The sequence below is a fragment of the Anabas testudineus genome, chromosome 2 (assembly GCF_900324465.2).
Source record: "Anabas testudineus chromosome 2, fAnaTes1.2, whole genome shotgun sequence".
Classification (NCBI taxonomy): Eukaryota; Metazoa; Chordata; class Actinopteri; order Anabantiformes; family Anabantidae; genus Anabas; species Anabas testudineus.
The window spans coordinates 27,703,439-27,730,349 of NC_046611.1; the positions used below are offsets into that span (position 1 = coordinate 27,703,439).

Here is a 26,911-nt window from a genome sequence, read left to right on the forward strand (position 1 = left end):
AAAACAAGTGTTTGTATTTCAAGAACATGGGGTTTCCATTATGTTGGCAACTCTAGATTGCAAAGAAACCCAAACATTAATGCACATGTAAACAGGACGCAGAATGTCTATCCACTGTATTTTTAGTTATAATCTTACTTGAAAGGAGAGTCGCAGCATCACATTATATGAATAGAAAGTACATGTAATTGGAAAAAAAAAGGTTCAACAATGTCTCACCATCAATTGAAAGCTACAGCAACAGTTGACTCATCCTCCTTTACTGGATAATCGGTGGCATCTACTGTGTGCTGTATCAGTACTGGGATCGGTGTAATCTTATTCTGCCATAATATGTATGCGCTGTCCTACTGTTTCCACACCCACTACCCCATTGAAAGCACATTATCCCACAGAGATTTCACATCTATTTCAAAAATAATAGTGCTTTTCTTCTCTATTCTGCTATACAAAGCCTCTACAGGGTGAGACGCTGTCACTTAGCAGTGTCAATGTGTCTGAATAGGGAGTGTGAATCTGCTGACTGAATGTAAAAATGACAGAAATACTCGTCAAATGCTGCATGTCTTTAGGGTCTGGCTTGGTATTGATTGCCTGCAGATTGCATTACAGTTGGTCCTTTGCGCTCAATTCTGCCATTAGGGTGCACTGCACTGTTTCATAAAATGAGACCCCAAAAAAAGTGTGCATGTGTTTTTTTTTTTTTCAGCAAGCAGCTCAGAAGGGACCAGCAAAGAGGTGCGAGTGGGCAGACAGAAAGAAGAGACTGATGGCCTTCTTCAGTGGGAATGTTAACGTAAATGCCCATGTACGATATACACTGTCTGGCCCAAAAGACTCACACACTCTACAGCATGCAATTGTTGTTGCATTGTTGTGTGTTGTGCAATACCACCACATTTATTTTGGTCAGAGTTACATGAATATGTTCCTGAAGTCTTTTCCAGCACAGCTCATAAGATTTGAACTCTGTGGTGGCCAATCCATGTGTTAAAACAATGTCTTGTGCTCCCTGAAATACATTTTTACAATTTACAGTAAGCTTATAGAATCCTGGCATTGTCATTTCATATGGCTTTGCCATCATCAGGAGGGAAAAACATCTGTTGATTGGGAAACGTGGTCATTCAGTAGAGCTGTCCTCTTTGTGTTACCAGCTGAATCCTAGTAATCAGTGCAGTAATTCTCCATTGGAAAGCTCCTCTCTATTTGCTTAGTGAAATTGAACTATTATTTGGCTTTGACTTTTAAGTCATGTCACAAAAAATACTTAAACCACTTATCCAGTCAATTCAATTCAATTTGTCCACAACAGAAATTCTTTATGCCAAAGCAACTAAGTTGAAAAGATGTCATTATAGTAAGAAATGAATAAAATCTTGTAATCAAATCAATCATTTTATTTTAGAGGAATGCCATTAAAATTTAATAAGTTGTCAGTTAGCTGAATTACCATATTAACTTTTGTTGACATTTCTACTTTAATATCTCAAAGGAAGCAGCACGAGAAGCACCCCAACCCAAGCTGAACACCCTGTTTCAGTGGTGAGTCCAGCCCTATTTCTCTCCATATGTAGAATTGATGTTACATGACTGTAATAATTAATCTAATTTAATCTTTAAGTGGAGCAATTTACATTGACAAATATAAAGGGGAATGAGAATGTACAGAATATCTAAGAGTGAAATGAAAGCACATCAATTTATGGTCCCACCACTTTAATCCAAGATCACACATCATATCTGGCAGTGAGAGCCCCACGGGCAATCAGCTTTAAGTTTTTAGTAATTATGGATGATCATGCTGGCTGACATGATGAAATCAAGAAACTACTGTACACATCAGTATCTTCTCTTGTGTTTGGTTGCTTTATGGGTGGGTGGTAGTCGGACACCAGCCCTGTCAGATGAATGTGGTTTGGAGTTTAGCGAGATGACCTCCTCTCAACAGCCTTGAACCCTGTAAATTCCTTCTGATATCAATGGTGGGTGGCTATTAGACATGGGAGACTTTCTATGCATCACCTAGGGCTACATCTGCCTGAAATTGAATGAGAAATTATTTCACTTTTTCTCTCCCCATGCCTATGAAAGAAAAAAAGAAATAAATAAAGAGGAGAGATGTAGAGCTGACTTGTGGTTTTTGTAACAAATGTGTAATTCATTTGTTTTGACTGTTTCTGATTTAATGGAGGTCGAGTAATTGCATTAGGAAGCACATTGTGCCTTGTTGTGAACTGATGAAAGCACATGTAATATTTTTGATAGGCAAACAGAGAGGAGGGAGAGTGGGAGAGAAAGGAAAGAAAGACCCAGTGCCTGCCTTTGATGCTGAGCATTTATTTGCTGAATTATCCTTCCTTTTACAAGCATCTTATCCCCAGTCACAGGCAGGCCAAGGCCCCTGTGATATTGCTTTATTTTGAGGAATTAAGAGAGGTGGCGAGGAGACAGAGTGAAGCAACCGCTTATTACATTACCACTGATAAGATTGAAAGGCCGAGAAGGAGAGAGAGAGAAAGGGAGCGAGAGAGGGGAAAGGGAGCGAGTGGAACCCAGTGGAAAGTGTTTTGCTGTGGCGTTATTAGATTGAGCTGCTGTTGGCTACAGAGTGGGACAACAGAGTCCAAAATGCAGGTGACTATTAACAGGGTTAGCTTCTCATGTTTGTGTGTGTGTGTGTTGTATATGTGTGTTTGTAGCAGCAGAACCACGGAGAGCCCATCACTCAGAGCACTAGGGGAAGGCCAGGAAGAAGTGATGGGTACTATTGGCCACATGACAGAGTCAGAGTCCCCATCTTCAGGATCACAGCCCCCATGGCAGGTAAGATCTGTTAGCCAACTGTGGATTGAGAAGGCAAACAAACTGGAATACACGTTCCCCTTTAAAGGGAACTTTTCACAGCAGAAGATATTGATCCTGGAGTATTTACAAATCTTCAAAAAAAAAAAAAAAAAAAAAAAAAAAAGCAGCGTTGTTTGTTCAAAAACAGTCAAATGATGTAATTATGTGAAATCCCGTCATGAATGGGACTTGTAGGATAATGGGAAAATTATCTCCCCTATTTCCTGTTTTTTATTTTTTTTTATTCAGACACTCCTTTCATTACACTAGCGTGTGCACATGCCTACACAAAGACACATGCATTCACACAGAGGCGCCATACAACACTGAGCAAAAGGCTTACCTATACAGTATGCTAACTATCCAGCCACTTTATTTTTATACTGTGTGGTTGGTTTCTGTGGTTTTATGAATCTAAGCAGGAATAATAAAAAAAAGAGACTTTGGAGATAAAAAAGAAAGGAGGAGGGACAGAGGCAGAACAGAGAAAAGAGAACCAAGTGGGAAAAGAGAGAAGGAAGATGCAGCTTTAGCAGTAGCATCACCAGCTGTGGGAGGACTGTGCTGTTGTGTTGCATCTGGGGATGAGGCTGCCATGCCACCGTGCTGGCTTAAAGATGTAATGAATCTTCAGTCGGGGGCTTTCCTTCCAGGGTGACAACTGGCTTTGAGGAAGGTTGTAAATGCAGGGGAGATTGTGGTATAATTCCTCAGACTGGCGTTTGTGCCCCCCAGTCACCATTCGATTATCTCCCAAATTGCTGTGTTTCACTGAGATAAAGATTTTTTATGGCTTGCTGACTTGAAACAACCGGCACAGGCAGAATAGGGGGCAAAAAAGGGAGAGGGATAGAGAGAAAGAGAGGGAGAGAAACCAATGGCCAAACCTGCCATGCATAGTAATTTCCTTTGGTAAATGACAAAATCTTTGTTTATATGACATTTCCCTAAAATTACTGCAGCGAGATGAATCTGAAATATAAAATGTCACATTTGGCATGCAAAACTATGAAAATATATTTCTGTGCAAAATTCATGGAGGCATTTAATTTAGAACGTGTTTAATAACTAAGGCAGCCTGCATCAGTAATCCTGCCCGGAGGTCTCAAAAAGATTGTCATATTTATTCTCTCCTTTCTTCACCCCCCTCCTTCATTCCGAAGCCAAAAAATTTTAAGGGTGAATGTTCATTGTTAATTAAGATTTACTAATTAAAATGAAAATAATTAACGAGAAAGCTTAATCTCTGAATATTAGCCCATACTTAGAAAGAAAGGAAGTTTTTGTATGTGGCATTTCCTGTCTCTATTAAGAATGCATTTTGTGTGATCAGTCAACGTGTGGAAAGCCCTTAAAAGATATTTCAGCGAATGAACGGCCGCTTGCCAGCAAAACCACGGAGGATCCCTTGCTAGAGCCTTTGATCTCATCTGTAGGAGTGCTGTAATGTTATGGCACTTTAGGCACAACTCAAGCTTGGGGCAAACAAACCACCTCTGATATGGAAAATTGGCTCACTTCACCTTTTACCTTTGCCTCGCTGTCTTGACTGTCTCTTACGATCCCCGCCTAAGTATGCGGGCCATATAATAACAATAGCTCTTAAAAACATACATAGCACAAATTGGACACCGGTGTGATGCTATTCTTTTTTAGTTCTTTGCTTCTTTCTTCTCCTCCTCCTCCTCCTTTTTTCCAGTCTGCACGCATACAACCTTCCAGTCTGGAGGTTTGGAGGCATCCATCACCTCCTCCCAAATGTGTGATGTGTGGGCTAAACCGCTTTGCCACCAATTATACTAATTTCATTTCTGCATAAATTGTTTTTGTTGTTTTGGTAGGCAAAGATGCTCACTGTGGGGAGATTGAGGGGCATTACTGCAGGGCTCAGCGCACACCTTCCCCCCTCACAGACAGGCAGAGTAATGGGCACTGCCAGTTGCTGCTAGCTGAATGTGTGCGTGGTGTGTGTCTGGGAAAGGTAGCAACATTGTCAGACTGGTTGGTCACAACAGTGCGAGCAGTATACTGTAAACCAAGCACTGGATACAGCGAATGAGTGTGTGTGTGTGTGTGTGAGAGAGAGAGAAAGCACATGCAGCTGTTATGTCATTCACTGAAACTGTGGAATTGAATCCAAGACTCAGAATTCGCCCTGGTCAATACAATGTAAATATAACTATATGAAAAAATGGGAAGTAAGGAAACTTGGATAGTTAGAGGAAAGAAACAGACTCTGTCGAAATGGACAGATGGAATAAGGAGGCTAAGATAACAATAAAATCAAACACTGAAGGAAATAGAGTTAAACTAGGCATTTTAAAAGGAGAAATATTTAGTAAGAAGTCATTTCACATTTGTGCTACAAACTGCAAACAAACTTAACTTTCAGTGAAAAACAATCTAATAATGAGAACTAAAGTTTGTAACTGATTTTAAATATGTGGTGAGGTACACACATCAGACATCACAGGCTTCGTCTACGCATGCTTGGTTTTGACACAACAACAGTATTTGAGACTAGTTCGGCTCCCAAATGAATTATCTAGCAACTTGATGCGGGAGACAAAAAGCACAGCACACTTTATTAGTTTATTTTATTTTGTATTAAGCATCTGCAAACTGCTAACATGAGAGGAATTTGTCTAGTGAAGTAATATAAAATGGAAAGTACAGTACTTGAGTAAATGTATTTAGTTACTTACTGGGATTGGTTAAGATAGACTGATATAGGATGGAAAGAGATGACTTGATAGGTTTTTTTTTTTTTATTTCACAGTAAACCTTCTTGTTCTGTCCATCCAACCCTTTTGTCTGCACTAAGATGTGGGACAGACAGATTGTCGAAACACCAAAACAATGGACCACCACTGCTGCTGGAATTTAAAAATGTTAAAATGGTGACAAAGACCGAGTGGTTCTGTTTAAGCCAGATTGACTCCTCATTCATTGCTTTTCAACAGATGCCATAGGGGACAAAAGACCGAATATGTATTTATATTGTTCACTGATTATGTTTAATAAAAAACCTAAACTGTCTAGCCGGCTTACCCTATTACTCATCTTAAGCCTTAAAAAAGAGGCACATGTCAAAACAAACAAGCAAATAAACAACAAGTGGGCTGATGTAGCCTGAAGGTTAGTGGGATGAGCTCGCTACCAGAAGGTTGGCGTTTTGAAGCCTTCCTGTGAATGGCCAAACTAACCGAGAGTACTAAATATCACTAAAAAGGACAAGGAGAAAGGCTGGGAAAGCTAAGTATTGATAGGGAGGTGTTGGGAAAAATAGGGGATGTGTACACTTTATTTACATATTTGCAAACAGCATTTACACAGTGGTTGTGGAGCATGGGGGTAGGTTTGGATAGCATAACTGCTTTGTTAACTTCCACTTACTGAGATCAGTATACAGTACGCATGTCGACATTGTCAACAGATCGTTTGTCTTAAAGGCAGGTTAACTATTTACTTTCACAAGTGTTTGACACTTTAGTGATAAATTGCAACATCCAACTGACAGGCATAACAACACTAGCTAGATATAGATGATAAGTAGTGGCAGATTTACTACATTTAGCTACAACGAAATTTTGACAGAACAGTCTTGCTTTGTTTGTAAGGATTACCAGTGATTGGTCTCTTTCCATCTTTAAATTTGAATTGAAACTACTACTTGCTATAAATTCATGTAGTACAAAATTGTCTTCATTTCATTCTAAAATAAAAAAAAATATGTCGTTTTGACAAGTTTTAAACTGATGCCCATACAAGTTAGTTGGTTTTTTTTTTGTTACACTTTTTTACACTAATTATACACATTTATTGTAGAATAGAGTTGTGGCATTATTATTATCATCTATGCATTTTAGTCTTTTAGTCTAATCTAGTTTAATAAATTCCTTCCACTGGCATGTTCACAGTAATGAAATTGCAGCAACTTAGTCTCCAAAAAAATCTGTTACAAAGATTATTGTACCCATATTGTAATCTAATCTGAAGTTTTGTGCTTTATTTATTGCAGGGGAACCAGGACACAGCTCCCCAGCCTGTGGAGCTCTTTGTACGCTGCCTGAGATCCACTAGAGACAAGCTACCCAGGGGCCTCTATAGTGTTAGTGTGGCCCTTCACAGCAGGCTATGCGGTGCAGCCCTGGCATGGCCCAGTAAGAAAGAGCAGCAGTGGGCTGTGTTCACTGAGCCAACCGAGCATCGGGGCCGGGTCTCTGACATTGACCTGAACATCAACCAGAGCTTGTCTATGGTGAGGAATATTTAATGAGGTGCCAGGTAAAAGCAGAATGAATGAATAGGGACTGTAACAATTACACATAAATACAGGTTACAAGACCCTAACCCTAACCACTATTCAATGTTGAGTCAATTATGAGTTGCTTAAATTTTAACATACAGAACAGAATATATATAGAATATATATAGAATAATTTGTTAGTATTAAAATACAATAAAGAAAAAATTAAAAAACACAGACTGTAGGTTAAAGTGACAAATATTTTAAAGTGTGATCGCTGTAGGAAAATGTGGATAATTCAAAGACAAAAAAAGTTTCTTCATTGAAAAAACAGAAGAAGTCCTGCAAAGATCTAGTTCAGCATCTGGCAGCTTCCTCATACCAAGTTGCTCCTTCCATAGTCCAAAGAAGCTTGTTCAGGAATGGTCTCTGTGTTACCATAGCAGCAAAGAAACCACTTTTTTATGTTTCTAGATGTACAACGTAAAAATTGAGAAATACTTATATTATTTAAATGTTTATTTTGGGGGTCTGAGGGATTCTGAAAAACAAGCATTTAGTTCACAGACTCCGAATGCAGCATTTAGTTTTCAGTCAGGGCAGGAATTCACAATTATCACTTTAGAACTGAAAGAGAACTCAAGGGACTCTGGTTATTGCAAAAATACTGTACACAAAGCCTGCATGTTTCTTTTCTTAATTGACACGAATATATTTTTATTATTACAACAACTACAGGACAGAATCAGGTGGTGATCTGTGCCATTTTATTAAATAAGAACCCCTTTATTTACAGAGAAGCTGCATTATAGAAGCTTAGAGAAGCTGCATTATAAAAGAAATAACATAAAATAATAACTATGGTGTAAAACTGTCTCTCATCTGAAAGCAATTTTGATAGGATGAAGTCTTTGATGTGAAATGTGATGGAAAACCTGGGATAAAATGCAATTTCAAAAACAAACAGTCCCCTCAGATAAAAGCAAACAATAAAACATGTCGTGCTAATATGACAGAACCTTCCACACAGCATGTTTAATTTTTGTTTTTGCCACAATGCAGTATTTCCGAATTCATCTTCCTCGTTCTGTTTCTCTTGGTTTCATCAGTTGCAGTAGAAGACATAGCAAGTTCGAGATTGAAAGGGTTATGACAAATTATATTGCTGTAAAAGACGGCATATGAAAATATGCCACACACAGCCTCTAGGTTTTTCTCCAGGGATCTCCATATGAATAAAACAACAACTTTTCAAACATGACATTTAATCCATGCATGTAAATCAAACCCAAGATCAATTATTCATTTATATAAGGAAGTAATGTTTTATTGGAATGAAAATGAAGTACAAATGCAGTGAAAAATTTAGTGTCTTTTCCACACGTCTTTGAGCATCTGTAACATAGTTGAGCTGGAATGGGGGGGATAAAAGGAGAAACAGAGAAGTCGTGCAGAATAGACAAAATATAATATTTTTATGCATTTCCAGTTTTTACATTTTCTTCTTTTGATGAACCAACCTTTAGATTATATTAGATGAAATACATGCACGCTACACAGCCACTTTCCTAAACCTCTTGATATGAAGTAAAACCTCCTCCATAGAAGCTGCACTAATCTTAAAAAACCCACATACTCGTTTTTTGGATAGCCGATATTGACCAGTGGATTAGGACTCTTTGTTTGTGTTTGTTCATTGATCACATGTGCCGTAGAGTACAAAAGATTCACAAAAGGAACCTTCAAACAGAAGCCACTTAATCCAGTGTCCCTCCTGATCCCATAGAGTTTTGTTGAGGCTCAGAAAGGGCTTCTTCAGTGTTCTGATGGCAACTCTAAAGGCCTTAGCTGGAGCATTTAGCACATGTGGACACTGCCAATGTGCTGGTGGGCGTATTCAGTGAGCTAGAGCATCCTGATAATATTGTCTCCAGCTCCCATCAAAGATAAAGGATGGGGTAAAAGCTGGCACAAACTGAATGCAGACCTGGGATCTGATTCAGAGGTAAAAAATGGTTTAAGTACGGCATGGTAAATGGCTCATGTCACTCTTCCGTCACTCCTCTTCTCCACCAACCCTCAGCTGCGGTTTATGCACAAACCTGTTGTTGTTGTCCTCAATGACAGTGGTGGAAACGCTGATCAGATTTGTCTGAAACTATCAGCATTGGCTTGGATGTTTTCTCTCTCTCTTCTTGCCCACACTGTAGCGTGCGATTTCAGGAGTGCTTGCAGTGCCTTCTAAGGGGAAATGAGGAATTAGTGCTGGTAGGAAGAAGCCAGAAGCTTATTTTCCTTTCCTTTCCTCCCTCCCTCTCCTTCCTTTTTTTTTTTTTATTCACCCTTGCTTTGTGTGTCTGGATTCGGATTTAGACAGAAACAGTGCAGTACAGTAGGAGATGCCTTGGATATGGTAGCAAGTGGGAGCACTTGAGAAGAGTTGGGCCCACGGTCTTTGCACAGTTTTTATAGCGAATGGGAAGACGTATTGAGATGGGAAGATTCCAAAAAAGGAAGAAGAAAAGGGGAATAAAGTAAGTATGTTTTGGAATCCATGATTTCTCTCTGTCTTTTGTCCCTCTTTAATCCTTTGTCCTGTTTTGGTTATTGAACAAGTGAAGAAGTGTTAAACGTTTGATAAAACTTTAACAGTCTTCCCTACTCCTATCGTCCACATATGCACACTTCTGTAAAAATAAAATAACAAAATACATGGTCTGTTTTGAATTAAACTGGATGTATCCAACGGTTTAAGGGGCTTCTGGAGAAGACAGAGGAAGTGAAAAAGCCCTCTGAAGCACATCATCCCGTTTCACAAAGCTCACAGTAACACAGCACTTCCCACCATACACATACATGTATATGCAAACGTCTGCATGCAGGCTCTTCACACATATGCACTCCCACATCACATGCACACAAATTACTATTTATACAGGTCATATTTCTTACAGTAAATGAATAATATGAAATATCCTCAATATCCATAATCCGTGATATTATGCCATAAATTTGTGTCCTGAGTCAGACACTACTACCCATCATTTCACAGGTGCATACCAAAAGCAGATTAGTGGGGGGTGAGAGGGATACACATGATTTATGTGTTAAAACAAGTCCTCTGCATTTTCCATTACAACTAATAAAGGGATAAAATATTTCCACCCGGTGATGGATGAAGTGGCACACACCTCACTGTCAGTTCATTTTTTAAGCAAACCCACTGTTCTCTGGGTAAATAAGAATGTATGTGTTTGCCATCGACTGCTAACCACTAACACTTTTTGCTTCATGCAAGATACCCTTAATATCATCTGTTTGATTGATGGTGGCCACGCTGCATTGCATATTCACTAACTGTCAGCTCATAGACTACAACAGCAAGCTCAAGTTCTCCTCCACCTCGCGTTTGATGCTGACAGTCTTTATCACGCCAAACATCTCCTTTTAGGCAATTTGCTGAGTAGGACGGGTAGGAATGGCAGTTAAGAAAGTTCTTACATTAAGAGAACACGGACACAAGTTAAAAGAGGATTCAAGACTAGGATGTTGATTAAGTGACTCCCTAAGGGCTCCTGTCCTGTTTGTTACCCTCTGTGTGTGTTTGTCATTGGCTTCGTGGTTGTGTGCAAGTCTATGCGTGCTTACTACTTGCATATATGCTACAACTGTGTAGTGTGTGTATACGTTAGTGTGTGTGTGCGTGCCCACAGGCACGTGTGGTCAGTAGAACTGTGAATGATTTTGTGCCTTTTTATGTTTCTGCAGGTCTTACCTGCTGCCTGTGAGGTCATCCCCTCCATGGTCCTGATATTCCAGCTGATTGCACTGCCAGGAGACAGCAACCACATGAGCTCTGTACTAGCATGGGGGGCATTTCCTGTTTGTGGCCCGAGTCTTGATCTGATCCAGGGCAGGTGCGTTGCAAATCAAAGTTAGCTGCTATCCCTCAGTGAGTTTGAACTTTAAACAGTATATTTACTTTTCCATTTGATTTCATTCATTTCACTTTGATTGCCAGGAAAAATACAGATAACAACGTTTTTAAAAAAAGTATGTATGTAAGTTTATAATGACTTCATCTATAATGTGTCTGGTGGTGCTGTGGTCACTGCTCGTTACATGTCATCAAACCAGGTTCAAAGCCCCTCTCCTCAGGTGCGAGCCCAACAGACAACTGGACCAGTTTAAAAAAATTGAAGGCCTCATCTTCTCAGATCTAGACCACTGGCTGTGCAACCTGTACTTTGAGGTGCGTGTTTGTGTGTGGGATTAGGAAACATGTGCATGCATGTTTCTTTTGAAGATTCTTATCTGTTAATTTTTGCATTTTATAGCTATAATTGTTTGCAGGTATTAGTTATGGTTCCAACTAGTTGTGAATGCTAAACTGTGTGTTTGTATGTGTGTGTGTGTTTGTGTGTGTGTATGTGTGTGTGTGTCCATCTCTTCCCTCACCCTCCCCTATTATTTGGGAGGCACAATGGTAGATCTGGGGGGTTGAATTTTTGGATTTTCTTTGATAAGAAGCTCTTACAGAGAAATTGGAAATTGGCCCCAGAGAGCAAACAAGAACCACATCTTTACCCAGCTATTCCGGATGCATTCGAGCTGATGCATTGATTAGATTAGTAAACATCTTAATTGAATTAAAAGCCAGAACAAAGCCCTCTGTCTTGGTTTTGTCTCTTTATTTGTCCCTTTGTGACATGTTTTTTGCATTATTACATTATCATTACCGTCTACAGTTGCTTTGCTTCCTAAGGCATGTAAATAGCCAAGTTTTTGTACATCATTGCGGATATACAGCAACAACAGGATGAGCAATAGTGTGCTCACATTTATGGTTTTAATTGAATTATGTTTTGCAATTATTGGGCACTGTAATACTAATGATTGGCTATGTCTGCAGTTTGATCGCTAACACCTGTAGTGTAATTACACCCCATGCTGTTTTCCCATAACCTGTGGTGATGCAGTGGAACAATATGAACATAACTGCTGATGACATTAATAGGAAGCGATTATAGTGATGGTCAGTGCATCTGTGTGTACAGCTCTCACAGACAGATCTACCTCCTTCTTGTTTGTTGCGTTTCAGGTAAAGAGGCTTCCACCTGGAATGTCTGGGGGGACAGAGCACTCCATCACTGTGTCACTGCCTCCTCCTGATGCCCCTGTCACGTCCCAAACTGATGTCCATCATTGCGAACATCAGGGTCAACTGCCACTCCAGATCCAGCCTGCGTCACAGCTCCATCAACGTCCCCAACCCGTGCACTTCCATTCCCAGTTATACCACCACCACCAGCTGCACGCAGGCCCCAGCAGCAGAACAGGAGAGCCTGCCGTGGTGCATTCTCACCGGGGGTCTTCTCTCCACCTGTCAGCTGACTCTGCTTGCTCTTCTTCATCTATGCCAGGTAGGGTTCCAATGTTCAAACCCCCGACCATGCCACAGTGGGAAGAAAAATGTCACCCTAATGTCACCAGCACCGGGATGAGAAGAACGGCAGGCCTTACATGCAGCTGTTCTCCACTGAGGTGCATGTGCTTGAGGGTAGGGTTGGGTGGAGAGAGTGGGCCAAGTTTGACAGACAGAAATTACATCAAACAAAGGTTGTTTTCCCAGTTAGATTATATGCAAAGCCAAACAGATACATAAGTGCATTAGTTTGGGTTCGGGCAAATATTTGAAGAGCAAGCACAAACACTGATATCTGATGGCCATGTAACACGTTCAGATAAAACGTTTTGATAATAACAACACCACTCTGGCAAGTAAACCGCAACAGTGAGACTAATTTAAATTCAATCATTAAGTTTATATTTAAGTTTTTATTTTTTCCTTTATTGTTTAAAAGAACTTGTTTTATCTATATATAAATCTGCACTATCACAACGGGAAATCATTATAAGACAATAGCATTATAAGACATTATAAGATAATAGCAGCGTTTTGTGACCGTTACATTCACACGTAACTGGGAATTTCAAACTGCTTGTATGACTCATCGCTATGAACTGAATAGGTGTTGTGGCTTTAATACACAACAGATGAGTAGACACATAGACTTCTTATTTTTCTGTCTTGGTAGACAGCATTGCTCGACAGCTTGCTGTGCATTAGAGAGATGTATAACCTCTAATTACCAATTGCAACTATAAATGGAGCTGTGTTGGTCTGTTTCTGTAAGCTGCCTGAGATCCCCTCTTTGCTCTGGAGTTCAAAAACCAGTTGTTTGCTTTAAATTGTAGTTCATAATACATTTCTCATTACTGCCTTAAGTTGCTGAGTTGTTAGAATAATCAAGTTTGAAATCTAATGGGATTACATTCATTTCATATAACTTCTGTTCCATGGGCATTAAGACACAGAATGAAATGACTGTGGAAAGCAAATGAACTGTTGCAGTGACTGCACAGCGGTTCTGTGGTTAGTGGATTCAGACACTGCAGTTTTTCTGTGTGGAGTTTCCATGCTTCCTTCGTGTTCGTGCGATTTTTTCCCCTGGTTGCTCTGGTTTCCTCCTGCCAGATAGGAAGGTCAGGCTGATCTGAGCCTTGCATTCCTAGGTGTGAATGTGATTATGTTTCCATATTTTAGTCCTCCTTTGCTCCGGTGCTTTTTTATGCGTTTTGCTTTCACCCCATCGTTGGGTACGCTCTGATGTGATTCTGAATAGGTATAAGTTACAGAAAGGTTGCCCTGGAAGGTCGTACCACAAAATCATACCACATCTAGAGGTGGATAATAACTTCTGCTAATAACAATATGCATCCACTTAGTCATTTTAAAACCACGCTGTTCTTGTCTCTCATCTGTCGTTTAATGTCATCCAACATCGTTGCCACAGCGAAGAATCAAAACAGGCTCATTTGAGATTGATCTACTCCAAAGACGACTGGCTAGCGTCTTTGCTTCATTGTTATTAATACATGCCTCTGCTTTTCCTTTTCTTTCTTCCTCTTTTTTTTTTTTTTTTTTGCAGGCACAGCTCATCTTTATTTAACAGTCCTCAAAAGTTTCTCGGGTGCTCTGCTTTAAACATCACACAGGCTTTTTAATTACAAATGAGTTGTGACAGGTCTGCTGGGTAGCACCCTGGCCCATTTTAAACGTGATGCCGGCTGACAGCTTGGCAGTGTTCTCCCAGCACTGAAACATGTGGAAGAAATTGGTCTTTTACATTTCACAGCTTGTCGCTTCCTCCGCCGGCTGACCTGTGACCCCCCACAGAGATCCTAACACCCACAAGGGAAGTGTCCCCAACAAACTCGCTGCCTTTTCCAGAGAGAGAGAGGGAGGTACTCACTATGGGAGATTTATGTTCTGCCACACGAGGTAAAAGGTACCAGGTCTCTTCAACTTCCACGGTCCCATACTCAGACTCACACACAGGCATGCCTGTCAGCACACACGCACACACACGTCTTCACAGCTAGGTGAAGAGGTTGCTTGGGAAGTGAACCCGATCCCTAAGTGAAATAATGGATCAAAAGGTGTCCTGCATAACACCTCATCCATGCTGTTCCCTAAACCAACCTGACATTTGCGCCTCATTTGCATACAGATCCCTTTCATGTTGCATTACCTCCTCAGTGAATTATGGCATTCAGATGGGGAGATTACGTCAAGGTTGAAGGAAAGTGAATGGATGGACAACTTTAACCTAGCCAAAAATGGAAATCCTATTCAGCGAGGAAAAGAAGAACAAATTATCCACCATTCCTCAGTCCTCTGTCAAATCAAGGGGTTTCAGACATTTTCTTCCTATCGTGTGCCTCCCTGTTCCTGATGTGTGCTACATACAGATCCCTTTCTCTGTGTGTGTGTGATGGCAGGATTTTCCTCATTACCCATTTGTCTCAGAATCAGGACAAGTATATGGAGACCTCTTGTCATTGCGATAATGTACACACAGCAGAAACTGACATTGAAACTGGAAGTTTGTATTCCTGAGGCCTTAAGTTAATTAATCCCCATAGAAAAAAAATTTGAGTTTGTAGTGAGGTGTCTATTACAGAATAAAACCTGACATCCCGAACCAGAACAATAACTCTGACTAAAGTCAGAAGTTTCGATTGAAAGATCGGACGATTACTGTAATTACTCTTGTGCGGACATTTATGTTTTTGTGTTTCAGATTAACTTCCCTTTCGGATGATTCTAAATCTGATTTACCTCAGCTGACTCGTCCAAGCATAATGGAGTGTCTTTGGCTTTTTAAAGTGGAGATTAGCTAAAGGCACACTAGGTTAAGTGACCTTTCACATTAACTAAATGATCCAGTTACACTGGGTTTGTTTGAACCCAAATGACTAATTAGATTAGTGTCTTGTTTCACGATCGCCTTTAGAGGATCACTATATGCACGCAGATGATTCTGCCATAACTGTATCATTGCTTCATTTATTCATTTATTTAATTTTTTAACAAATGCATGGTAACATCCATCCCCTTGAGCATGGATGGTGATTTCGAGGATTCCTCATCTAATTTCTTCTTTGGAGCGCTGCCCTGCACTTTCAGGATGTGCTCCCCTCCAGGCCGGACCCAGTCATCAGAGTTTCAGACTACACTGTTACATCATACCCTCCCAATCAGTTGCACTCTGCATCCTGCTTATTAATTCAACAATGTCCGGATTCCAAATGGATGGATTCAACCTTTGAAGCCTGTTCGCAGAAATACACAAGTAAACCATCGCAGTGGATGTGGTAAACGGAGCCAAACGGACCACACGTGGGGGACAAATGCATCCAACAATGACAGATTCATGCTTCCAAAAGGCACAGATAATTCAGTTTTTAAGCCGAAGCGAATTGGAGCCCTCGTCATTTAGTGAACAGGATAAAGTGAGATCTGATTTTCATAACCAACTGGCTTCACCTGTGAGACTGAGAAAATAGCATTAAAATGTATTATGAGTGTCCGTTAATGTCATTAAAATGAAATACATGATAAGAAAATAAACTCTTGCGTAAAATGACACCAAACCCTCACAGTATCATAGCAACCTTAACACATGATCCTGACATGGATTCAGGGGTAATCCACGAGTCACTGACCTTAGATCCCTATGTAACTTTGGACCAGTAATCAGGCAATTAGGGGCCAAGGTGAGCAGGAGCCGCCATCTCAGCCTGGTTGCAGCTCACCAGTAACTCAGTGATCGGGTCTCAACAGTGACCTCAGGCTTTTCTTTTCCCTCTGCCTGTTTTTCTGTGTGAGCAAGCGAGAAAAGAGATGTATTGAGTTATGCATTCTTACACTCTCTATTTTTTTTTTTCTTTTACCCTAGAATGTGTGTGGACATATGCAAGTGTCTTCACATTAATATTTTTGTTTGTATGCCTTTCTGAGTATGTGTGTGCTAACACAGCTCAGAGCGCAGGGGATAACAAGGAGTTTGTTGTTGGCCTTGAGTGCCCGGAGAGGCTGGAGTTGTGGCAGCTCCAGCGCTCCGAGTTCACGGACATAGCCCTCAGCTGTCGAAGCTGTCAATGCTGCCTCCGCACTCATTCTGGTTCCATAGCATCTGCGCATTAGCAAGCGGTGCCTGGTGTAATGAGTGCGTGTTTGTGTGTATGTGTGGCTGTACTTTCTAAAAAGCATCCAAATCCATGGTGGTTCAAGTCGGAGTCCACAGTTGCTGCAGTTGTTGCTAATAGAAGTTAAGGTGTGTATGTGTGTGTGTTGTATTTTTTCTGTGTTGTTACAGTCTGAAAAACTGCAAAACTGACCAAGTTCACAATTTTTTACATTTGACTTGACTACAAACCACCCCCCTCACTTCATGGCAATGCTTTATATGTCATTTATTTATTGTTATTTTTAGTGCACCTCCAGAGTATGTAAAACTATTTTCAACATATTGTGTCAAATCATGTTTACACCAAGTACAGGAGATAGGTGACGGATGTGAGATTATTGGAATCTTAACACCGGCAAAAAAATTGAGTTTGCAGTTATGTAATGTCACAGAAATATAGAAATATAAATTATTTTATCCTGAGGATTGATTTCAGTTTCCTTAAAATAGCAGTGAGCAGACTCCTCCTGCCATCCAAGAACATTATAGCTGTCAGAAGGATTTCTGATGTGTTTCTTATATTTAAGTTATTATTACTGTGATATTAAATCTCAGAGCAAGAGAAAAATTATATCATTGCAGAGGATTCTATATGTATTATATAGATGTGACTGGTTCCACGGGGGAAAAAAGTTTCACATAGTGAGATTTATACATGTATCAAGCTAAGGTTTACTTAATTACAACCTCCAGGCGACGCAGGAACCCTTTTTTAAATTCTGTGACTGTTAATATGCTAAATAATGCAGATCTCCGACTCTTCAAGCATGAGACACACATCTGGCGGCTTACCATTTAAATTACAGCGAAAAAAAAGGAGAAAAAAAAAAAGAAGAAGAGTGAGACAGATAGAGAGAGAAAAGCGGGTGAGGAGGAGAAAAAAAAAAACACTTCAAAGGTAATTTTCCAAAGAAGAGAAGAACAGAGAAATGTATTACAACCGAATTCAATTTCTCGTTTTGATTTTTCATCATTTCTAATTGCATACATTAGGCCACTGATGTCGGGAAGGTTCAGCTCTGAAACAGAGGTGACTGTGCCGTGGGAGCTACAGAAGTTAACACTTCTCAGTACTTCTCTCTGTTTAGAGTTAAGTCTTTGTAACTTCACCAAAACATTTACCTGTCTTTTAGCATAGTGCCTGTTATTTTTAGTGCCATATAAACTTGGAATATTTTTACATTTTTAGTTGGATTTTTTTTTTTACATCGATTTTGCTTTATATTAAATATTTCATGTTTATTTTGATAAATGAAATTAGTGCAAAAATCTTTTTTTTTTTTTTGTTGTTTAGTAAGTTTCCATTAATGCTTTTGCATTTTTTATTACTTCCTTTAAGAATTGCACACTGCTAATCACTCCGATTTTGTAATCTAAATATTACTCAACCACCCTTGAGCCTCACTATGATTGCCAGATGTGGTTTGCGAATGAAAACAAACATGAACCTTTTCTTTCTTTTCCACACTCACTGCACATTACTTTTCCTTTTGGGATGCAGGGAAGAATTCCCCCTCAGGAGCCATTTCTGGAAACACAGGCGAGAAGAGTGAACCATGCAAGGGGACAGCAGAGGGTGGGATTCACTACAAGGTAACACTGTGATTTAAGGGGAAGTGTTCCCACCCTTGAAATGAGCACCCTCTCTGCTTTCCCCTTCCCTATCCTTCCCGCCCCTGTCTGCACACACCCCTACACACACCTCCCTGGCTTATTATCTGAGATTTGTCAAAATACATTTCACACTAACAGGTATTTTTCAGCCTTCAAAGCCAGTTTTGATCTGCTTGACAAGCCAAAGCAGCTCAAATTCTGTGAAATCAGCAATGCCAGCCAGGCCTCCCTTTTTTTTTTTCTTCAAGCCACTCTAAACACGCCTTTTCCTGTGCTACAGAGGACTTAAGCTAAATTAATCAAAGCCTGCATGTTACCTGCCATACTTTGATGTGGTAATTGCAAAATTACTCTGTGTGCTGATCTGGCATTGCTGCCTCCCGGTCCACCCCTGCCATTGTGCCGTTGCTGCGACCTTTTGTTGTTGTGATGCTATTGTTGAGGTAGTTAGAAGCCTACGAACAACATCAAGCCTCTGTCTCACACACACAGAGACACACACTCCCCTCCTGCTTCCCTCCTCCTTCCCTCAAAGTCTTCATTCCTACTAACCTCTTTCTACGGATGTACAAGTTGCTCTTCAGACCACCATTAATCAATGATGATCTGTTAAATAAATGAGTTTGTTGATATGAGGTTTTATTTCTCTGTAGCCTCTGTAGACTGTGTTTTCCCCTCTCCTATTGGCCCTATCTTTAAAACCCTGTGCACTCTGTCAAATGTCGTGGAGTGGAACCCAGTTGTCTAATGATTAAGTGGAGTGATCTCCAAGTTACCCCAGCCTGGGAGTGCTACGGATCAGATTTCAACCCTTCAACCTGCAGTGCAGGCCTAATTAAAATGAATTTTCTCCAGGCGACCACTTTGCCCACAGGGCAGGAATCCAGCTATATACGGAATCTGCTCTTAAGGTATTGCATTAAATTTATTGTGGAGAGACACTGGAGAACATTGCGGTTTATATCCTGCATTTTTTCTCTCTGCTTTCTTTCCCGCTCCTTTCCACCTTTTTATTGTGATCATCACTCTGGAATCCAAGCTAGCTTTGGCAAAGATTGCCCTATGAAAACGAATGGCGCTTTTATGGGGCCCTGCACATTTACTACTTCCTGGGCCTAGTTTATCTCAGAGGGAGAGAGATGGAGCGATGGAGGAGAGGAAAAGGTAGAAAAAAAACGAAACGAAAGAGGTAGAGCAAGACAGAGGTGGATGAAAGAGAGAGGTTGCTTATTCCAACTGTGGATCTCATTAACATACATCAGTAAGTATTTCACAACTTCAAGCAGAAAGGCACTAAGCCCACCCAAGGGCAACACAGGCAGGGCTGACAGGGCCAGGGAAAGCAAGCCGTTAACATGTTGCCGGCTTAACAAATAATATCTGCTCCCAAGTACCTTGGTGAAATATTTAAAACCCCACTTCCTAACTCCATTTGACTGTGTTTATGATGATGACAGTAAACGACTTGTGTGGAAAAAAACAGTGCCAGCTGCTCAAATATCACATATTTAACACCACGTCACTGTACGCATGTTTCCCAAATGAACGCAACTTGAATGATGGCGTGCCATATGCGATTTTGCCGTCATTCTTGTCTTGTGTCAATTGAGGCGCGGTTGAGATAGGAAAGGCTCCAAAGTGCCACGCACACTGTCACTGTCACCGTGTGCATCCCCCAAGATAAATTCAGAGGCCTGTTTCCTGCTTTGATTACAAATGACATCCGCATGTGTTCTCCCCGATTTCTGCTCCTCACAGAAGAAGCCAATCAAGAAGACAAATAGCTGCGGCCCCAGCATGAGCGGCAGCAGTGCACCGCCTCGGCAGGCAGACAAACACAAGATGCAGCCTTCAATGGAGAACCTCTCCACGGAGGAGATGGAGGAGTATACATTCTCCCTAAAGTGAGTCTCACCACTCATTATCCTGTCTCAGCCATGCAAAATTCAAACGTGGAAAAAAAAAAAAAAAAAAAGGAATAACGTGGGTGACAACTGGTTTCTCAGAGACAGACAGGGATGTGCACAGCATCAACCAGACAGGCGCTGACAACAAAATGTGCCCAGGACACCTCCTGTACAGATATAGATACAGTAGTCACATATTTTTCAAGGGAAATCCTAACAAAAATGATTTTATGTCTAGTATAGCTTGAGTCTTACATACGTATATAAGTACAATTTCAATTTGTAACCACAAAAAAGTCACAAACAAAGTAATCTACAGTGCCTCGTGGCTTTATCTGAGCTGGAACTGTGAACAGTCACACTTTGTGCAGAGCTTGTCAATTATTCTGTCCGTGAGACGTTTTTTTTTTCATACTTATTAATGCAAAACAGTTTTAATTTTAAATTACAGGTTGTTTTTTATAGTTTAAATACCAACGTGTCTACCGTAAATAAAATTTGGCTTGTAACAATGTTGCAAATCGTGTGAAATATTCCAAGCCAAACTCAGATCCTTATGTCACCATGTAGTTTACTTACTCCTCTGCAAGAACCAAATGCAACAAAGAAGGTTTGTTAAAATGTTTTCCCGCTTCATCGTGGCTCACAGCATTTGATTTTAATGAGAATACATATATGTATGAAATATAAATAAAGCAGAAAGCATAGAAATTCACAACGCCCCGGCCAAATGTGTTAAAAAGCAACAAGGTGCAGCATCGTATGCCCATGGAGCATCGAAATAGGCTGAAAGCAAAATTGCTTATTTCAACAAAAAAAAAGTTACAGGTATTTGTTTTTATTTGAACGTCAACTAAATTAAGGGGAGGGGATTGCCACACACACTGCAACACTAGGGGGAGAGTGAAAAAGAGAGAGGGAGTGTATGTGTGTGTGAGAGAGAGAGAGACAGCAAAAGAGCTCTCCCTGGAGATTTAAAAGTACCCATGTTTCCTCATTTCTGGGAGTTGGTAATTTATAGCTGCTGGTCACATATTAAACAAGATCAGAGACTACTCCCTGACATCTTCTGAGCATACTGGGGGAATTCAAATGATTACCAGCGTATCCTGCCAACAAATGACGACACAGGGACTATCTTGAGGGAGAGTGAATACAAAACGAACACAGAACCCAGCAAGGCAGCACACAAAGGGACACAATTAAATGGTTTTCACGATTATTCATAGTGCTGCTTTTTACCTCTGAGCAGTCGCCGGGTTCTGTGAGATGAGACGTTTTTGTCAGTTATAGGTACGGATTGCATTGAGTTAGAGCCCAGGCTGTTCCCTGATGCCCTGTGAAGGTGCTGCTGATATTGATTTCATCTTTACAAGCGCACACATTGCAGTATCTCTGAGCTAAAGGCAGCTTTCTTTTGCCCTCGCCCTAATCAGAGCATTAGAGAGATATGGTGCCAGTGTTGCTTTTCACAATGAAGTTCACAAACGCTGCAGTGTCAACGTCATACCCGTCTCTCCCACTGTGCTGTTTGACTTATTCTGGGCTTTTCTACATTACCTGAGGACTCACAGAGACATGGGCAAAAGGGATTGTTTACAGATACATTTTTATTTTATTTGCCATAATGATGTCATCTCCATCTCTTCTGGCATTTTGAGGGCTCTGTTTGTATTTCCGTGTGTGTGCCTGTGTGTGTGTGTGTGTGTGTGTGTTTATGAGTGTCTGTGCATGCGTGGGAGTGCGTTTGTGTTCATGTGCACGTCACGGCTTGATGTGTGTGTATGTGGTTGTGCACGCCTGCCTGCGTATACATGCGCTTCATGTGGGATGAGGTTTCATACAGTGATTGAGGGATATTACTGCCATCTATTGAGCCACGAGAGACTGAGCTGACTGAGATTTTTTTCGAGTGTCCCGACACAAAATGTGCAAATCAGATGCTCATGCATAATTAAGCAAACACTTAGAAACTGTAACATTCAGTTAGGATAGTCTGAGAATCACAGAGCAGCTTTAACACACTGTATTCATTTCCAGAATGTTACTTTCAGTATTTTATTAACCAAGTAAAATAAATGGATCAATGCATAGAAATAAAGCAGACAAATAGAGCTCCATTATTCTCTATATATTTATTCTTATAAGAAGAATAAATCAGGTTGTGTGTATATCAACTGTAAAATCAACTGTCTGCTGGATCAGCCATAATAAAGTCAAATAATGATGCCACCACAGTTTACAGTTTATATAAATGTATAATCTAGTGAGGGTGCTAAAGTTAGCATCATGCATCAATAATACTTCTAATTTTTTTTTTTAAACAGATTACCACCTACAAACTCACTAAATTACAACCTCTGCAAACTATTTAAAGGCCACGTTCAGGTGTTAACATTATACTGGAGTTTTTTGAAACCTAAATTACATTTTGTTTAATTTTTCTTTTTTTATTCTTGTGACCTTATTCTGTTGTTTATTTTGTTAGATTTCACTGTATTTAACATTTTTTGTTGATGACATCAAAAGCACACCAACCCCTGTAAAGAAAAACAAAAAGCCTCAGTCATAATAACTGTAAACCATAAATTACAGTTTCAAAGACAACACAATGCACCTTTTATTGCAAGTATGAACTACTGTTGGTGAAAGTAAAAGAAAAACTATGAACACAAGCCAGGAGTGATTCTTCTTTTATTTTGTAAAGAGTTCCTATGCTGCTATCTGTTGGAGCATGCATGAAAGACTCATGTCGGCCTTCCAGCTTATTTCATGTCTGCTAGAGTAATCTTAACCACCTTTTTTCTCATAGAATAGCACTGAGAAAAATCAAAGCACCTGATTCAATACAGCTGTTGTAATTCAATAGGGCCAATTTAACACTTTCGAATGGTGCAGCAACAACGTCTAGCAAAGGTAAACATACTCAGACTGAATTAATTTTCATGCACTTTAGAGGGCACCTTCGCAGTATAGCCAGCGTCGTGATAAGTTACTGTTGCCAACTTGAATTTCCACATCACATTTTACACTTTGAAATGCTTGCATCCTAAGAAATACTCAATTTTGAGTAATTGCCGGTCTTTACCTATATATATTACCAGTTTCTGTTTATTGTTACTCATATAAATTTTGATTTACACACATACTTGATGATGTCAATTAGCCTTAGCACTGTGTCTCATCAATGTCACCCAACTTCTATTTTTTCTACTGTGGTTTTGAGGAGAGAAACCTGTTTTAATCAAAGTCATTCTCACATAGCAATTAGATCTAATTAGTCCAATTATCAAGATTCTAATTACATTGAAATATACCCCCTAAATCTCATATCAATTATAGGATGTGTGACTTGTCCTGATCGGGAGACATGAAGAGAGTGAGAGAGAGACAGAGTAAAGAAAAAGCTTGATGGGAGTTAGACTAGAGGAACATCCTCATCCTCCGGAGGCCAAACGACTGCAGAAGTGACTCCATCTGTCCCCAAAGCTTTTATTCCAAAAGACTGTGTGGCCATTTGGGGATTAAATGTCACTTAACCTTTAGTCATTTGTTTCATATTCAGAATTATTTTGTTACTGATTATGATGTTATGATTAGTTACATCGTAGTTTGCACTTTGAACTAGATGAGTGATGAATCAAAATAAAAACAATTTTAGCACCAAACACTATTGTTAAGGCTGGAATGAAGCTGTGGAAGTAATTGTGATGGAAATAATTATCACCTGCTTTGAAATCACGTTTCGAAGCGCATTCACTGAAATGCCAACTTTTACTGTAGCAAGCACAAATACATGCAAACAAGCACAGACCTGCACACTATAGTGGTGCAGTATGGCACTGTAGGTGCACCAGCAAAACAAACATGCACGCACACGTGCACAGCCTGTTCTTGTTGTGGAGTCAGAGGGAACACACTGACCTAATTTCCCCCAGTTAGCTCGCCTCGTTGGGGACCAACGTTCCTCTCCACCCGTTTCCCCCAACTGAGCCTATCAGAGCACTCACTTACTGTGCGTCTCTGTCTCTGTCTTTTTTCTGCCCTCCATCTGTTTGAGGCTGCATACATGCTCAAGTGTAAGATTAGCAGTAAAGTGTACAGTTATATTGTTTGTGGCTGCTCATCTGTACTGGTCTGTGGCACTAATTACACAGGATACACACGTACATAAAACAGTGATAGCATGCACCCTGCTGTGTTTTTTTCCTTTGCTACAGAAAAAAACTGTATTACACACAGAAACACAGGGAGAGAGAGAGGTTGGCCTGTAGTAATAGACTGAGAAAAAGAGAAAAGCAGACAGTTTCGGGCTGTCAATCCCCTGCATACTGCAACTCCAAATCACAGCTCAGTGCAAGGGTCAATCAATTCTGATGTAATGCCGGTAGGAGAGGTGGGTGGAGATGGCAGTACTGGTCACCCCTGAGTCTTTACTTCTTCTCAGGTCTCTTTCCTGTGCTGAAGGCGCAGAAATGTGTTTGAGTGTGTGCATGAGGGAGTGCGTGCATGCATGTGTGAAAGAGAGGCTCCTGGCTACCACGACCCAAGTGCACATGTTGGGGGTTTTGCTCTGCCAGACGCCCTGGGTCACTTCGGATCTCACAAGCGCACACATACACAATCAACGCACTGCTTCCTTTATGGAAATCAGAGCTGTCAGCTCCCTGACAGGCTAACCTTGCAATATGATTGGTTAATCTGCGGTGATGTGGGTGTCAGTCAGAGCTGACTGCGGCCCCATTGGTGGTGTAGGTCAAATGAACGTGTTTCCCACAGACATGTAAGAGAGAAGAGGGGGTGGGGGGGTTCAGAAAGAGAGACGACAGGAACAGTCCGTTTTTTCATTTTTCATCAGTAATCTCTTGTTCTCTGGTCTGACATTAACATCTAAACACAATGGGAAAAGTCAACAAACAACAAATCTGCGAATGCACTAATGCACTGGACCATGTGCAAATAAATATGAACTTTTAGGCAAACGTCACTGACTGGCAGCTCTAATAACACAACTGACAAGTTGTAGATAAGTGCAAGTAATCAAAATTGTCAATGCAATCAGAATTTTATGCAGAGTGTAACATATATACTGGATTTTTGATTTGTTTGATCATCAAAATTAAAACAAAGAAAGGCTTGAAATATTTCCCTTGTACATGTAACAAGTGAGGAATACACGAGAGGTTGACTTTTTGAAATGAATTATGAGGAAAAAAAAGCTTCTTCACAATATTCTAATTTTTTGAGATGCACTTGTGTGTGACACCACCATTAATTTGTTTTCGTCCTGGGCGTCGTTTGTTTGAAAGAACACATATACGACATGTCAGTGACTTCCTTACTCATAGAGTCAGCTCAAAGTGCCGTTGCATGGACTTTGATGAGGCTTTTGTTATTCCCAGCCTCATCAAAAAATTGCATTTGCTTATTTATATTTGCATCAAGGGGAGTTATTGTTTGCAATCTGTCATCTGAAGCAATGAAGAAATAGGCTACTATTTCACAGGACGACACAAGAAGTGTTATAGAATATCAAAACATTCAAAAGATACTAATTATATTGTTGCCCACAAAACACATTTTAATGTTTTATTTCCCCGTGCGAGGACAAGAATAGAATAAGAAAGAGTGATCTGAGAGCTACTTAAGCCACATCTGCTCTGTGACACTGAAGCCATTTCAGGTCACATGTTGGCACAGAAAACTTTTTGTGTGTTCGCTGTTTTTTTGTCCATCACTTACTTATATTCTCTCCATACATACACACACACACACACACACATAACACATAGTTAGTCTCTGTAGCTCATAATTGTTTCCTCTCTCGCTCTCCCTGCCTCCTGTTAATTCTGTCTTTATTGCACTTTCTCTGCCTCTAATTTTCCCCATCTTTCTCTCTCCACCCTTTCCTCATTCTCTCTGTGTCTCCATCTCTCTGGTGAAAATGTCCTGCAGTTATGAGGCAAGGTCAGTGAAGTGAAATCCATTTAAATACTGATGCAACTCTCATGAGGCCCAGTAGCACTCCTCCCTGTACGCCTCACCCAAATTGATGAATGGACGGATCTCCTTAGAACGTTTACTGTTTGTACTGCATTAATCAGTCAGTGTATTACACATTTCCTGGCACCATGTTTTGTGTATTTTCTCAATGCTCCAAAAAAGTTTATAGAGAGAAAAACAACCTGCTCTTTATTGTTAAGAGCAATAGTGGTAGTAGCTCTGTGTGTGTAACGAGTGCCTGGGAAGTCCCTGTGTGTTTGTTGATCCCAGGTGCATCTGCATTTGAAATGTTTCCACCCTAGTTTATGGCGCACCAAGGGACCTGCCATTTCCATGTTTTAATCCCTTCTCATGCAATGTTAGGCGCTCTATAAAAACGCCACATGTTGCATGGCAGTAAAACTACTACCTCATGTATGCATCGAAACTATTCCAAGGTGTGTGAAGAAACCAAATCACACTTCGGCAGGAGGGCTTTGTGTTGGTTTATCCAACTCTGTCTCCTAAAAATTATGTTCCTATACAACTAAACTGCAATCACAAATGCTTTTCTGTGGGGAACGTAATTGCAACTGGATTATATTGTCAGTTCTGCACGGAATATACCCGTCATCAATAAAGACTATTAATGAATTTGAGAGATAACCTTGACAGCCATGTTTATAGCATAGCATTCATATTAACTATTCATAGTT

At 40.3% G+C, this 26,911-nt stretch overlaps 1 protein-coding gene across 1 annotated transcript in view; it reads left to right on the forward strand.

The window, feature by feature from the left end:
• ofcc1 (orofacial cleft 1 candidate 1) overlaps positions 1–26,911 on the forward strand; it is a 72,094-nt gene that overhangs the window by 9,153 nt on the left and 36,030 nt on the right. Inside the window, exons 8-16 of the mRNA XM_026364005.1 lie at positions 710–808; positions 1,496–1,545; positions 2,703–2,826; positions 6,869–7,108; positions 10,865–11,013; positions 11,234–11,348; positions 12,198–12,519; positions 18,194–18,285; positions 20,065–20,210. Of these exons, the coding sequence (XP_026219790.1) occupies positions 710–808; positions 1,496–1,545; positions 2,703–2,826; positions 6,869–7,108; positions 10,865–11,013; positions 11,234–11,348; positions 12,198–12,519; positions 18,194–18,285; positions 20,065–20,210 (1,337 nt within the window). The remainder of the gene's footprint in view (positions 1–709; positions 809–1,495; positions 1,546–2,702; positions 2,827–6,868; positions 7,109–10,864; positions 11,014–11,233; positions 11,349–12,197; positions 12,520–18,193; positions 18,286–20,064; positions 20,211–26,911) is intronic.